At 38.0% G+C, this 15,758-nt stretch overlaps 1 protein-coding gene across 2 annotated transcripts in view; it reads left to right on the top strand.

The window, feature by feature from the left end:
- ANKRD12 (ankyrin repeat domain 12) overlaps positions 1–15,758 on the top strand; it is an 88,046-nt gene that overhangs the window by 65,589 nt on the left and 6,699 nt on the right. For both annotated transcript variants that reach the window (XM_075213299.1, XM_075213298.1), the window contains 5 exons: positions 6,184–6,330; positions 6,955–7,155; positions 7,999–8,141; positions 8,816–8,969; positions 10,335–14,782. In XM_075213299.1, the coding sequence (XP_075069400.1) occupies positions 6,184–6,330; positions 6,955–7,155; positions 7,999–8,141; positions 8,816–8,969; positions 10,335–14,782 (5,093 nt within the window). The remainder of the gene's footprint in view (positions 1–6,183; positions 6,331–6,954; positions 7,156–7,998; positions 8,142–8,815; positions 8,970–10,334; positions 14,783–15,758) is intronic.

The following is a 15,758-nucleotide window of genomic DNA, read 5'->3' as shown; positions in this document are numbered from 1 at the left end:
TTTTAACTCTTCGCGTTTATTTTGTGTGATTGAATCATTTGTTGTATTCCTAATATATCTATAAATATAAATAAATGGTGATGATAATATAAAACAGCTTTTTGATAAGAATGCCTATATGTATATGATTCTAACAATGTATTAATATTTGAATAGGTGTCAAAGCCTAAAGTATTAGGTGCACTTTCGATATATATCGCTAAATGGAAAGGAGGAAAAGACACAAGTATGCAAATGCACACACATGGTCACTGTCCTGAAGTAGTAGTAATCAATACAACACCCACGTTTTATAATTAGGCCTCCGTCCAGCCCTAACATTAAAATAATAGTATTCACATTTGATGAACAAAGCGATTTCCTTCCCTCCAAACAGCCCCAGTACTAAATTAATAGCATTTACATTTAATAAATATAACAATTCCCTACAACTATCCCCAGCATTAAACAATTCCTATTCACATTGAATAAATAGCCCTCCTCTCCAATATCAGCCGGACATTCAATTAATAGCCCTAAACAAACCCAGCATTAAATGAATAGGACCCATTATTAAATTAAATAGCCCCATCATCACCCCACAAATTAAAAACAACCGCAATTAAATTGCTCCGACCCATAGTCCACCCTTAAATTAATATCTACCTCCCACCCAAATTACAGCAGACCCCCCCCCCCCCCTTCCCCCGGCAATAAATTCATAGCATTTATGTCTGCAACCATCACAGCCATTAAGTAACGCATTCACATTTAATAAATAGACCTCATTCTCCCCAAACAGCCCCACAATAAATTAATATCTCCAAAACAACAGCACTAAATTATATTGCCCCACAATAACACCATCTTAACAGGTTAATCATAACAACCTTCAGCAGCAGAAAGTGTTAACTGTGTTCCGGTCTGAACCTACTCAGATTCAGCTGTGAGTAATACCAACGGGCCTCTTGCCCAGGTCTGTTGTGATAAATGAGTACTGTATTTTACTCACATGATGGAATAAAATGCGGTACAAATTTATTAATCCTCTTATTTACAACTGGGGGTATGAATTGTAAAAGCATAGGGTGAGGGTTTTCCTTAGGTAAAGATGTTTTAGTTTGTCCATGCCAGATGAGTACATAGTTGTTAGATGTTAAGTGATGGTAATTCAATCCTTGTAATCTCAATAGTAAAATTCTTCTTCAATGTTACTGTGAACGTACGGGGTTTATCTAGCCCAATGCTACCCACTTCATGCTGGATGGCCACCCACGGGTGCCTTCCTATGCCAGGGAAGTCTACACAGTACCTTCTAGGATTTACTCTGGCAAATACAATTAGAAAAGTACAACAGTACATTTATTGTAATAAAACACTAGATTATTATGTACACACAGTAAATAAATGCCAGGCAGGTTTACCACATCATCTGTCGCTTACGCCACTAGTTTAAGGAGCTACAGTCACCTGGCTGTACAGACTTGACAACCCATGGATCTCATTCAGCTGCATATATAGACTCTAGTAGAGAACGACAACTCAAAACCAGATCTTGCACCTTCAATGAATAAACTCCCCCCTTCCCCCCTGGAGTGGCTCCTTATATCTAGGGTCAAACTTTCAGTGTTTTTCCCTCCCTAGGCAAACCCCTAGGTCTATTTTTTTTCTTAACCATTGGTCAGAGCTGGACTAGGGGGGGTTGGAAAGGGCAGTGAAGTTGAGCTGTCCTTCCACAGAACCTCCCCTGCTAGATGTTCAGTCTGGAATAGTCTTCTGAGAACAATGGACACTAATTAGTTTAGCCCCGCCAGTATCTTTCAACCTGATCCCTACCCATAACCCCCTGGCTTCACTTTAAAGACAATGAATAACAATCTCACTGCCACGTCATCAATATACAATGCACAATATACATATTTACGCTGACCTACAATGTCCCCTTAGCCACATGTAATTAGACAATGCAGTTGTAGTCTGGTGAGCTGAGGAACAAAAGCAAGGGCTATAAAAAGTACTTTCTATAATCCACATTATGTGAGAAACGAGAACAGGATGGTTACAGTATTATCACACTCGTTTCGTCACAGTTATTAATAATGCAACATTAGTGGGAGATGATCTGGCTGGATGGAAAACAATTAAATAAAGCAGAAATTAGAGAGAGAAGTTTAAGCTTGTAAAATGGATATTAATAAAATTACACACGTTTTTTTTTATTGGGTGTTGGGTTTTTTTGGGGGGGGGAGGGAGGGGGGGGTTGGGGTTATCCTGTAATCAAAATGTATTTATTCCTGGGAATGATATGGGATGCAACAATGCATCCATATCATGATGAACTTGTCATCAAATGGTATAGAGATGGTTCTCTGGATTATGTACAGTTAGGCTTGTGCCAAACATAGTAGCATTGGGATTAAACAGTTTAATCTAATCTCGCCCCATTAGTATGTGGTTCAGACCTACATGCTTTCTGGCAAACTGTAGGTTAGATTTTATTTAAGATTTTTGTTTTTTTGGCCACCCTCCCATAAAGTGCAGTTTTGTGAAGTGCACTGCCACAGACGGGTGGCATTAAGAAGCAGCAAAGTGGGGCCGGTTGTAATACTTTGCAATAAAATTGAAACATGTTAGGGTATTGCCCACACCTGCCTGGACTGGTCAGACTAGTGGTCTAACGCACACTGCTGGCTGTAGTTCTCACATAGTGCCTGTTCTAATAGGACTGTGATGGGCTCCAAGACCTGTGTGGTAAAAACAGCCGGGTGGAGCACCCGTGAAATGAGCTGGGGAGAACACTGTATTAGGTAGGCTAAATTTAAGCCTATCTAATACAAACACAAAAAGTATGCATTTTCCCCTACTAAAATATGTCTAATGTTGTGGGTTTGCATGATGATCTATTGTCACGTTTATGATATGTTTATAACACACGCTGTGATAAGAACAAGAAATTACATTTTAAGAGTTGCACCCCGATTTTATTAGAGACGCTAATCTCCTTTTTTTCTTTGTGTTATGTACAGCAAAGTAAATGTGATAATACAGTCTGTGGTTGGATAAAGACATTTCTGTAAAAAACTGTGTGTTTTATAAACAGTAGGTAGCCAACAGGAATCCTCAACGGTCTCTCCTGCTCCTAATATTTGTTTTTATTACTAAATGAGAGTCAAAGTTTAGTTGTAATCGGAAAGTCTCCATTTTTGAATACTAATGCAAAGCATATTCATATAAAGTGGAAATTGGTACATAATAGTCCTCCCAGACAGTTGAATGACTGGAATTAAGAATATATATTTCTGGTGTGGAATGGATACTGCGTACTTGCTATTTGTAGTTCAGTGCAATATTATTGTACAGGCCTGGTCAGAGAATAGATGTCTGCCTAATGACTGGATTTCTATCATACTAGTGTGAAAACATAGGAACAAACACTTTGACAAGAAAATAAACGTCATATAGTGGCGAGAGTGAGAGTGCACTATAAATATGATGGAAGCTTACATATCTCAATAAATTATACATCTAATTGAATGTGAGTGCGCCCAGGAAAGTATTGACTGAAGTATTGTCTGTGTTGGGCGCTATATGCCTGTACCCTTCACCATTTTTGCACTCAATCTCTCCCCTTAACACCCTTTTTCTGTTGGTTCCGTGTTGCTTAGCACTGTTTGTTTCCTGTTGATATTCCCATTAGTCAGTGTAATCCCATTTTAATAAAGAGAAAAAAATATTAATGGAGTTATGAAAAATGATTGTATTTTCCTATAACACAACTTCTCATACCTTATGTAACATTGTAGTAAGGCAGTGTTTCCTTAGACTAGATGATTTTTTTTCCTTGTATATTTAAAACTTTATTTTCCCTCAACCTCCTTTCTTCTCATTCAATCAAGTTACTGCAGGTAGATAAGGTTTGCGAACGCAGTAGAACAGGGAAAGTCCTGAAATATGTTATGATTGTTGGCTAGAGTTGGAGAAAAACAATATACATTATTTTCATCTGAAATATTCACACATTGGCCTGTGCAAAACTTAAAGCAACAATTGCTTAAGGAAATGAAAATGTGATTTGTTTTATTTTTTTAGCACTGTAGAAAGCTATTAAATACATGGTAAGCTTGGTAATTTCCTTTTTATTCTTTGTTTCTTCAGACTGCTATTAGTGATTTTCCAGTGTTCTGTTACTACCATGGCAACCACAGTCACATGAACTCTGTTCGCACTGCTGACCCCCGCCCCCTTTTCTCTCCTCTGCCATCACATGACATGCTGAGAGTCTGTGCCTCGCAGCCATACTTGTTTTCCCTCCAGATTGACTTTGTAAAGGATAAAATGATTTGTAGGAGGATGTAGGCGAAAAATGTGTGCGCTTTAAAATGTACTTAACTAAAGGTACTTATAGGGTAAAATAACCTGTGAGATTGCTGCTTCAGTTCATTGAAAGACAAAAAATAAAGTTGGTGTTCCTTCAACCCATAAAACGATAACTAACAGATTTTACTGTAACATGACCCTATTACTATAAGTGGACTAGCAAATATTTATAAACTTTACGTTACAGGTATTTTTTTGTTTTTTTAGTTTGTTTTTTTTTTCCATTCACTGATAAGGCAATCACTTGGTCGCCTTTGCCAAGTATATTTGCTATTGTGGGTTTTTTATGTTTATAATTTTAGCAAACAAAACATTTAATCACAAGTTTTAATATGGTAACTAGTGGTCATGAAGATTACAATGAATTGCTATATATGTTTTATATAATGGTTTGTAGGAGGTACAATAAATATGGTACATGTATGTAACTATCTGATAAAGATATCAAGTCATACTTTAGGCTAGGTACACACTACAGGTTTTTCAGCCAACTATTGGGCCAATCACCCGATAAACAACTGTTCGGCAAGATATTGTATTAATGTGTATACTTACACGATGAACGAGAGTCGTTCCAAAGTACCGATTGACGTTTCATTTGATTGCTTGTCCTGTTTTAAAATCTCATTTCAACTGCCTTTGGATCCTGCTGTGTGTATGATTTAATGCCCAATTCCTCATCCAACTGCCGATGGTTCCTAAAACAGCGACTCTCTTTTTGGCGTGTGTATGTAAAATTAAGATGTATCTACCTGTCCCAGTTTTTTGCTGGTGATGTTCAGGCCTTTATTTAAATTTGTTCGTATCGCTGCAGGGAGTCCATATGTCGCTTGTGTGTACGGAATCACAATCTTTTGAGCCGACGTTATGCCTGTCAAAAACCGGAACAATTGGTGTTGCAAAAATTGTTTAAACGGCGTACAGTGTTTACAGTGTTAAAAATTGTATCTACGTTCACAACTCAAAAAATTAGAGAACTGCTTACTAATATACATCACTGGGGCAGCATTATTCCTGTCTGCAATGACCCCTGAAACCTCAGTATGACACCATCGCCGACATTTGACAAATTGCTTGATCTACACTGGCCCTCACGTCTACAGTTTGACAGATCTCGTTCTACCATACTGAGCAGAAAGTCACAACAGTAGCACTCAGTCTGCCTAGTTGGACTGTGGGAATTGCAGTTTCATGGGCAGAGCTGGATTAAGGGAAGGGGGAGCCTCTGGGCTAAGGGTACCGTGAGGCCTCCCCCGTGAGCTTACCTCCTTCCGTTGCTCCACTCCATGTAGTGCTTCCGCGGCACGCTGTAATCTCCTCAGTAAGAAAATTACTGTGTGCCGTGTAAGTACTACAGTGACAGCAGGCAGCTAACAGCATAACATTTGCTGTTAGCTGCCTGCCATTCTCCTTGAACAGATGAGAGTTAGATCCAGGGGCAGGGACGCCCCCGACCTGATGAATGCCGGCGGGCTCCCCAGCTGCCCAAGGCCCCTGGGCTGTAGCCCTTTTAGCCCTATTGTTAATCCAGCTCTGTTCATGGGCATAATTTAGGATTACACATACATCCAAGAGACAAGAAAAAACATAATTTCTTCTAATCTATATAAAAAAAAAAAAATAACAGCTGATTTACATACAGATGACTGGTGCTTTTGTGGGTTTAATTTATTTAAAGAGGAGGGTCTTCAGTGTTTTTGCACTTGTGTTATTGTGTTCAACAGTCTTGCAAAGAAACATGAAATAAGTGAATGTGTTGATATTCGCTAGACTGCAGTTATAGCTACAGAAGAAACTTTATAACTGATCCCTCATTGCTATTTTCAGAGAAAGAAGGGCCAGAGAAAAAGAAAGTGAAGAGAGAGACTGGAAGCAAGAAATCTACTCCTGTTAACATCCTCTTTGGTTATCCATTATCTGAGCGCAAACAGATGGCTCTCCTCATGCAGATGACTGCCAGAGACAACAGCCCAGGTAACTGGTAATAATAATAGCTGGAACTATAGCTTGGAGACAGCAGACACATTCTGTCTTGTTCTTGATCTGGTTTGGTCTATGATACATCAAATATGACTCTCCATCTGTTAAAATGGTCACATGGATGCTGTTTTGCTTAAGCACCTATCATGTACATTTAAAACCATTCTCACACGTCTGCAGACATTTGGACTTAAACACTTACTGTTACTTAAGCTAAAGTCACAAAGCAATAAAGCACCTAATATTAGTAAGAAAACTTGTTTTTGCAGCTATACTCGTCAACAAAGATGTTTACCATAATGCAGTTACAGTAGCTGTTTTTGTGTGGCTGGTTTGTACAGTAGGAAAATGTTTGGACAAACAAGGAGATCGTTCTAGTTCACTTTTCAGCAGTTATTTGTAGGTCTTGTTGATGCTTTTGGTTAGTGGGTATTTCCTACATTAAAATATTCCAGCCGTTAATTACAAGTACAAACGATATTTTGAGGAATCTTCGTAATATGGTTAAAATGTGTCCTAAAAACAATGCAGACTTTGAGCAAAGGTGTTTTCTCTTTTATATCATTTGTGTTGTCTTTGGTTTGATTTTCCTCAATATCTGACTGTTTTTATTCATAGATTCTACCCCAAATCACCCTTCACAAGCAACACCAACTCAGAAGAAAACCCCATCATCCTCCACAAGACAGAAGGACAAAGTTAATAAAAGAAATGAGCGTGGAGAAACCCCATTGCACATGGCAGCTATACGAGGAGACATAAGTCAAGTGAAAGAGCTTATTCGTCTAGGTGCAAATGTCAATGTTAAAGACTTTGCAGGTAATAATAGGGGTGTTACTACTGTCACTTCTGGATATTATGGGTAGGACTCCGTGTAAGATTTACGGTGTGTGTCAAGTGTATCACTCTGGTTTCCATTTTCATGGAGACTATAGAATAATTGGTCACATCGTTTATATAGTGTAAATCTGTTGAATGTAAGTGCATGCTGCCCGCAGGTTAGTTTTAATAGCATTTATGAGAATTGTGATAAGACTGGGGCTTTCCATCAGCTGTTTGCTTATTATTTTCTGGGGGGGGGGGGATATTTGAAAACACATGTATGATGCTGTGAAAGAAACAAGAGTAAAAAGATGGGTAGAAAAAAACTAGTCAGAAACAGATAACCATAATATTCATTATCGGGTTTTTTACCAAGTGTACACGAGCAAGGAGTAAGGGCCTTGGTGTTTATAACACATGCACTTCCCAGCAGGTGTGTTGTAACCAATAATGCTAGTTACTGCTTTCCTGCTTGAGTACCAAATGTTTGGTCTGATTGACAGTTGAGTTAAAGCAGATATATGTACCAGTACCATGATGCTTTTAGCTGGGAAGGGATCACCTTTTTAATAAAATTGTTCCTTTTAAACAAACAAAAACGTTTTCTAGTATAAAAGTTACCAAATCCATAATTATATTTAATGTACTCTTTTATTGCAACAAAGTAAAACTTGCCGACTGTAAAGTACCAAATACTATCTAAGATTCATACGTTTAGAAGTATGTCCATTTGGCCCACTTTTCCACCGTAGACATGGCATGACATTAATGTGAGGTTTCAAATCATTGCTTAATGACCATTACAGCAACTAAGCCAGTGTATAAAACAACTTGTTTCAGGTTGGACACCTCTACATGAAGCTTGTAATATGGGATATTATGATGTTGCAAAAGTTTTGATCGCAGCTGGAGCAGATGTAAATACCCAGGGACTGGAGGATGATACCCCCCTCCATGATGCAGCCAGCAGTGGGCACAGAGATGTAAGTATTCCCGTATCCTGTCTGTATTTATCACACTGCTAAATGAAAGGGCATAAATGGATTTCTGGTAACACAGTAGCCTGTTGTATCGCCATTAAAAGTGGCAAATTATGCACACGTTTTTGCACTCCTTCTGGCCAGTTAACAGCCAGCCAGCGATGTAGTGATCGACTAATAATGACTTTTTACGCACAATGTGATGTAATGGCATTGGCTGATTAGATTTCAATACATGCATGCAGGAATCTTGTTGGTGGTTGTTCCCACATAAATAGTTTGAAATCTGACAGTGAAGCTTTCAGTTACCGGCTCTAGAGTGGTTTACCTTTAGGAAGGGACAACATCTTATTTATCCAACCGCACTTAGAGCCAGTTGATGCTGTATCGATATCATCAAGAAGGGGGCAGATCCAGCTTACTGGGTACCACGGGGCAACCAAGGGGAAACTTGTTTCACACTTTGTGAGTATTTACATTATCATTAAGCCAATCATGGATAGAAGTTCTTCATTGTATTTATTTTATTCCCTAAAGCATTCAAACCAGTGTTTAGGCTGTGGAGAGTTCCAGGCATCTAAAATCTCCCCTTGAAATACATGTTAACGCTAGATAAACTAATGATTTATGTTCTTTTGGACACATACTTAATCTTCTCTTATTTTTTAACAATGCAGATTGTGAAGCTGCTCCTCCGACACGGTGGCAATGCTTTCCAGGCCAACAAACATGGTACTCGCCCTATTGATATGGCTGAGACAGAAGAACTAGAACAGCTGCTGAAGAGTGAGATTCCCATTTCTGATGATGATGATGATGATAGTTTTGCAGGTATTTTGGAATACTGTTTTTACTCAAAATGTATATTGTTTCTGGATGAATTGTCCTTTTTATTGTTTATTTTGTTTCCTAAGTGTGTATAAGACCTCATGAAATGTTATGCCATGCAAAAAAGGTCCATTTTGTTTTGTATTAATTCAGTTGTGTCATGTTGGTAATATTTTGAGTTTGAGTGCAATCTTTAATGATTTGTTTTAATATATATATACACACACAAGTTAACCCGTGCATGATACTCATGCATTCTAGTCGAATCAAGCTACTTAAGGTGTTAAAAAGGTTCTTGTCATGCATTTGGGCCATAGCCCAGGCCTCAACCACCAACCACTCCCCACTGTCACCCCCGGCAACCACCAACCACTCCCAACTGTCACCCCCGGCAACCACCAACCACTCCCAACTGTCACTTCTCCTTCAAGAAATATATATTTATTTTTTTAAAAAATCTTTAAACACTTTTAACAATTAACAAATTAAGTTAAGAAATTAAAAACATCTTAGTATACCAAATTTCAGCCCTTTCTGAAATTTTTTTTCCACACACTAAGAATTTAGTAGGTCAGTGTATAACTCCGCCCAGCAGGTGACGCTGCAGCTTGGTTTTATTTTTTCCACACACAGACAGACTAACACACGCCACTAGACATTTATATTATACAAGTTAACCCGTGCATGATACTCATGCATTCTAGTCAAATCAAGATACTTAAGGTCTTAAAAAGGGTCTTGTCATGCATTTGGGCCTAGCCCAGGCCTCCTCAGGGGAAGATCGTTACTTCCCGACGCAAGCGCCCTTTTTAATGTGTGTTCATGAGGTAAAATTACCTCACGAAAATGAGTTTGACCCCTCAACTCGTAAATTTAGCCTTTACTACCCCTCCCACGGGGGGAAGGGGGGATGATGGAAGTTAACTGACTTGACTATTCTAATTTTTGTGTCAAATAATGTCAGTATACCAAATTTCAGGTCAATTGGATGAGCCCTTTCTGAGAAAATTGTTTTTTCCACACACACACACACACTAACGCACGCCTCTACACATGTGTGTTCATGAGGTAAAATTACCTCACGAAAATGAGTTTGAGCCCTACCAAATTTCAGCCCTTTTTGAATTTTTTTTCCCCACACACACTAAGAATTTAGTAGGTCAATGTATAACTCTGCCCAGCAGGTGGCGCTGCAACTTGGTTTGCTTTTTTTTTCACACACAGACGCCATTAAGCATTTATATATTAGATGATATAGATATATATATATATATATATATATATAAATATAAATATATACACGCATACATTTTGTGTTATGATATTCATTTGTTGTCCTCACAACGACTTTGATGTTTTATTTTGTAGACTCTGAAGAGCCACAGTTCACCAACCTGTCCAGTGTGGATGAAAACTTAGATTCAGAGGGCGACAAGGAGTCTCTCATCAGTGAAAACAAACACGTTGCCATTAAAGGGACTCCTTGCACTTCAGGGCTTGATGAATATGAATTTAAAGATGAGGAGGACGACGATGATACAGAGATCGGTAAAATGCTGAAAGACAAGCATATGCTCCGGAATGACGTTAAAAAGGAGAACACTGAAGGGAATGAGAACTACTTCGTAAAAAAGGAAAAGATCGATTTTCCAAAATTGTATAAAAACAGAAAATCAAAACCATCACGACTCTTATTCACAAGTTCTGATAGTTCAGATGACGATTTGCCAGCTGAGAAAGGGGGGCTGATGACGGAAAGCCTAAATTCTGATATCAGACTTAAAAAAGAATTCAATGTTTTACATGAACAGAAGGAGAAGGGTAAAGTCAAAAGGAAACTGAAGAACCAAAGTAAAAATAAGGAGAACAAAGAATTGAAGCCAGAAAAAGATAAGAAAGAAAATGTGAAAGTAGTAAACATAGTGAGCTTAGATTCATTGGAGAAAACCAGAGATGAGGACATGTTTAGGAAATCTTTGTGCACGAAGGATGAAGGGTCATTACATTTATTTCAGATCACTCCTGGCAAATCTCCCAAACACACATACACGTTTGTTGATAAGCAATCAACACCACTGAAACAAGAAAACACTAAACTGTGTGTTTCGCCACCTGGAGGATCAGAGTCCGCATTACAAGCAGAGTTATTTCGGTATGATCAGAGTCCTGACTCGGAGTATGCACTAGAAAGTTCAAGCTCCACATTTTCCAAATACAAAGAAAAAAGTAAGCATCTAAAAGACTTTTTTATTGAGCATGGAGAGAGGACTGTCTCAAAGTGCAAAGAAGACTGTAAGAGCCCATCATTTGAGACATCTGAATGCACTGCAAAAAAATCAGACAAGGAGGGAAAAGTCGTTAAAAAGCACAAAATGAAACATAAAGAGAGGGAAAAGGACAAGCTTAAAAAAGAACCAGATGTGGAGAAGGAGAAAAATAAACATAAAGAGAACAGTAAAAATACACAAATAAATATTGAGTTTGACAGAGAATTCTGGAAAGAAAACTTTTTCAAAAGTGATGAAAATGATGAAGAATTTTTAAGCATGGAATCAAAAAACACAACCATAGATAAAAAAGGCAAGCTGGAAAAAACACCAGCAAAAGAGGACAAAGCAAGAGAAAATCATGACCACAAAGAAAGTTCTAAAAATGAACATGAGGAGATTGTAAAAAAAGAGAGAGATTGTAATATTTTTTTTTCAGAGAAAGAAGTTGTTTTCTCATCTAATGCACTTATTAAAGAAGAATCGTCAAGCTTGGAAAGAGAAGTTGATGCAGAAAAAAATGTTAAAGAAGTCAGAGAAAAGACTGACAAAAGATTGGCGTTGAAAGAAAAGGATATAGATAAACTGGATAAAAAAAGTATAGAGAAAGAGAAAAAAGCAAAAGATCACAAATCAGAAAGAGAAAAAACTGAAATAAATGAGATTACTGAAAAGTGTAAAACACATTTGCAACCTGTACAAAAAGAAAATGACAAAGTCAGGAATGCATCAGCCAGCAAAGAAAAGTCAAAAGACAAGCTTGAGAAAAAGCTTGATAGAAATGAGAAAGATAAACATCTCAGTGAGCAGAAAGTTTGCTCAGATAAAAAGATCAAACTATCTGATAAGGATCTGGAAATAACCAAAATGGACAAGGCAAAACGCAGGGAGCGTGAATATCGAAAGAAGGAAAAAACTAAAGAAGGAGACTTTATTGCTGGGACAAGTATGAAGCACAGTCAGGAAGACCGAAAACAGAGCAACACAGACAACAACAAAATACTGCATGAACGACTGTCAATAGTAAAGGAAAAAACCAGAGAGGAGCAACAGAAGATTACAGACTACAAAGAAAAAGACAGGAAAGACAAAGAAAAGGACATTGATCGATACAAAGAACGAGACAAACATAAAGACAAAACGCAAACCAATATATTGAAAGTAAAATCAAAAGAGACTGAACCAGAAAAATGTAAACCCAAGTTACAGTTAATAAAAGATACTCGGCCGAAAGAAAAAAGGTTGGTTAACGATGACCTTATGCAAACTAGTTTTGAACGAATGTTAAGTCTCAAAGATCTAGAAATTGAACAGTGGCACAAAAAGCATAAAGAAAAAATAAAACAAAAGGAAAAGGAGAGGCTAAGACATCGGAACAGTGCCGAATTAAGTAAAATAAAGGAAAAAGAAAAACTTAGACATTCACTCACACCATCTAAAAACAAAGAGTTGATGAGATCCAAAAGTTCGGAGATGTCTGATGTCTATACAAAAGAAAAGTTGTTAAAGGATGCCACAAGCTGCAGATCACAATCAGTTGATGGAAAAAATTTGACACATGTTGGAAAGACCCTTTTAATTTTAGAGAACAATAACTTGGCAAGATCTCCTCGGTCAGAGAGTGAAAAAACTGGTCTAAGTTCTCGATCAATATCAATGATTTCAGTTGCCAGCTCTGAGGACTCTTGCCATGCTTCTGTGACTACTCCAAGGCCTACAACTGAATATGATTCAGACTTTGCACTTGAAGGTTCAGACTCTCAAATGTCTTTCTCGCAGTCACCATTTTTACCGAGTGCTAAGTCACCGGCTATTCAAGAGTTGGACAGTCTTGTCGAGCTACCGGATCGTGTTAAACCACCTCTGATAAATAGACTTCTCCCAAATTATCTTAGGTCAATCTCTGTAGATGATGGTGAATACAGACCAGCTGTAGAATCGAGAATAAAGTCCACCTCTGTATCTGAAAGCACTTTACAAGAATTATCATCAGCTGTCCCACCAATGCCAAACTGCTGTATATCTCCAAAACCAGAAGTATTGTCCCCTTCAGATAGAGATTTTTGCAGTACTGTCTCTAATTGTCATGCTAGCAGCAAAAAATCTTTACCTTTTAGTAAGCCTACTGTAGATTCAAATGTGTTAAACCAAGAAACACAATCTACTTCTGCAGGAACTCCTCTTCAAAGTGGCACAGACCAACCTGACTGTCAATTAGTAATGCCTTCGACTTTGGAATTGAAGCCTGTTAAATTAGTTTGTTCTGAACCAGAGAATACCATTTCCACTGATGCTGATAACGAAGTATCTCAGGATCTGCTTTCTTCTAGGCAGGAAAGCCTAAAGACAGGCTCACATGAAATCTGTATTTTGCCTTCTCCAACGTCATGTACTGCTGCTATAAATAAGGCAGCTTCGGAAACACCGTGTTCCCCAAACACTGTACTGCTCTGCAATTTTAAAGAAATGCACAGCAATTTAGGGGAAGAGCAGAATCCAACGAGTGCCAACTCCAATAGTGTCAAACTAAACAACGTGAAAGAAACAGATCCCAAACCTTCCCAAGCAGAGAAGACCACGGTGCCTTCTGTACCACCGTTAGAAAATCCTCATCCTGTTGAAAGGATAAAAATTGTACTTTCAGACTGTGCTGTGGAAAGAGTACAAAACACAGATGATTTACAGGGAAGCAGTGACCTCTTGAGGGAATGCTCACAAAGTAATGCGCGGACAAAGGAAAGTATTCTGACAGATAAAACAGATGATGGCCAATCTACACCTAAAGAAGGCAAAACCACTACTGAAAATGTGTCCCCTTCATTGGGCAACAGTAAGAGTGACTTTGATTTGGAAGAAGCTTATCAAACTGGGGAAACACATAAGGAGAATTCACATCTTCAAATAAGTCGGTCCATGCACACAAGGGACACTTTGTTGCATAAACCTGAGGAGGTACACTTTGCATCCGAGAATCATGTCTCTTCCGTTCAAGAAGAGATACAGAAATTTAGTCAGTCCATTAAGATGGAATTTGAGGAAAATGCAGAGGAGAAAACAGAACCTCAAGAAATTCCACAACGAATTACTAGAAACCGAGCCAACATGTTAGCCAATCAGAATAAACAGATACAGGCAACCTATTCACAAACTTCAGAAAAGGATTCTGTTGAATCATCTATATCGTTAAGAGGGAGGATACGACTAACTGAAGAGGATGATGTACAAGTTCATCATCCACGTAAAAGAAAAATGCCTCGTGTGCCACAGCCAGGTTTAGCAAATCCATCAATTCAGCAAGCAAAGGAGAAAACTCAGCAGTCACTAGCAGCAGTTGTAGATTCTTTGAAACTGGATGACATTCAACCATATCAGTCCGAGAGAGCAAATCCTTATTTTGAGTATCTCCACATAAGAAGGAAGGTAGAGGAGAGGCGTAAGATGCTGTGTAGTGTCATTCCTCAGGCACCACAGTACTATGATGAGTATGTGACCTTCAATGGCTCATATCTACTAGATGGAAACCCCTTCAGCAAGCTCTGCATACCAACGGTAAATCAGCTATTAGACTAACAATGAATCTTACATCTGCTTACCTGTTTTACGTTTTCATGATGATGTGTAGGCTTTGACAAATTTTAACCTACGTTGAATTGATTAATGACTAGAATTTTACTTTTTAGGAAACTGAGGCCCACAAAATTGATTTAAAAATCTTTTACTTCCTTATATATTTAACCCTTCCTCTGACAACAATATAGGATTTACTCAAAACAAGAAAGAAATGAGATGTGTATCCTGAGGCACTCCGAGGTAGCTATTAAAATATAATTTTTATTGAAAAGTATTAAAAATGGGAATTTAGAGCGAAATATTAAAAATTAACTAAAGGTGAAAATAAATGTGAGCTGTGATCTAAAAATGCAAACTCTGTTGCATAGCCTCACTATATTAAATATAGAGGTATACCTACACCAAATTCTAATGATGATCCCTCTGCTCATACTGCATAGTAATGACTGAAAAATGTGATCCTGAATATATCACAATACCTCTGATATCGAAAAGGATTGGTGAACTGTATAGTTATATATCCTTGTGAAAATCAAAGTTAGGTAAGGAAGATAGCAGAGAGCTTGGATTCTACATATTGGCACAGCGATACTTGAAGGATACAATCCTGTATCTATCACAAAGTCACAAATCTCTATATAAAGATTGGAGTAACTAAATACTATTGTTCCTAAACGATTAAAATGAGAGCTTAAAGATAATGTTAGGAGAGAGCATGGGTTCCTCCCCCTGATATCGCTGGGATTCTGTGAAAATGCCCTACCTGATAGTAAACTGGGGAGCGATTCAGGGAGGGAATAGTAGTATCAATATATAGTAAGGCAAAACGCCAACTCACGTTTCACTTCTAAAGCTTTGATAAAGCTAAAGTTATATTTTAATAGCTACCTTGGAGTGCCTCAGGATACACCGCTTTTTTTCTTTCTTGTTTTGATTAAATTAAACAATGTGTTGA

This window comes from Mixophyes fleayi, chromosome 5 (genome assembly GCF_038048845.1).
Source record: "Mixophyes fleayi isolate aMixFle1 chromosome 5, aMixFle1.hap1, whole genome shotgun sequence".
In the NCBI taxonomy this organism is placed as follows: Eukaryota; Metazoa; Chordata; class Amphibia; order Anura; family Limnodynastidae; genus Mixophyes; species Mixophyes fleayi.
This window is presented reverse-complemented; position numbering and strand designations above follow the sequence as displayed.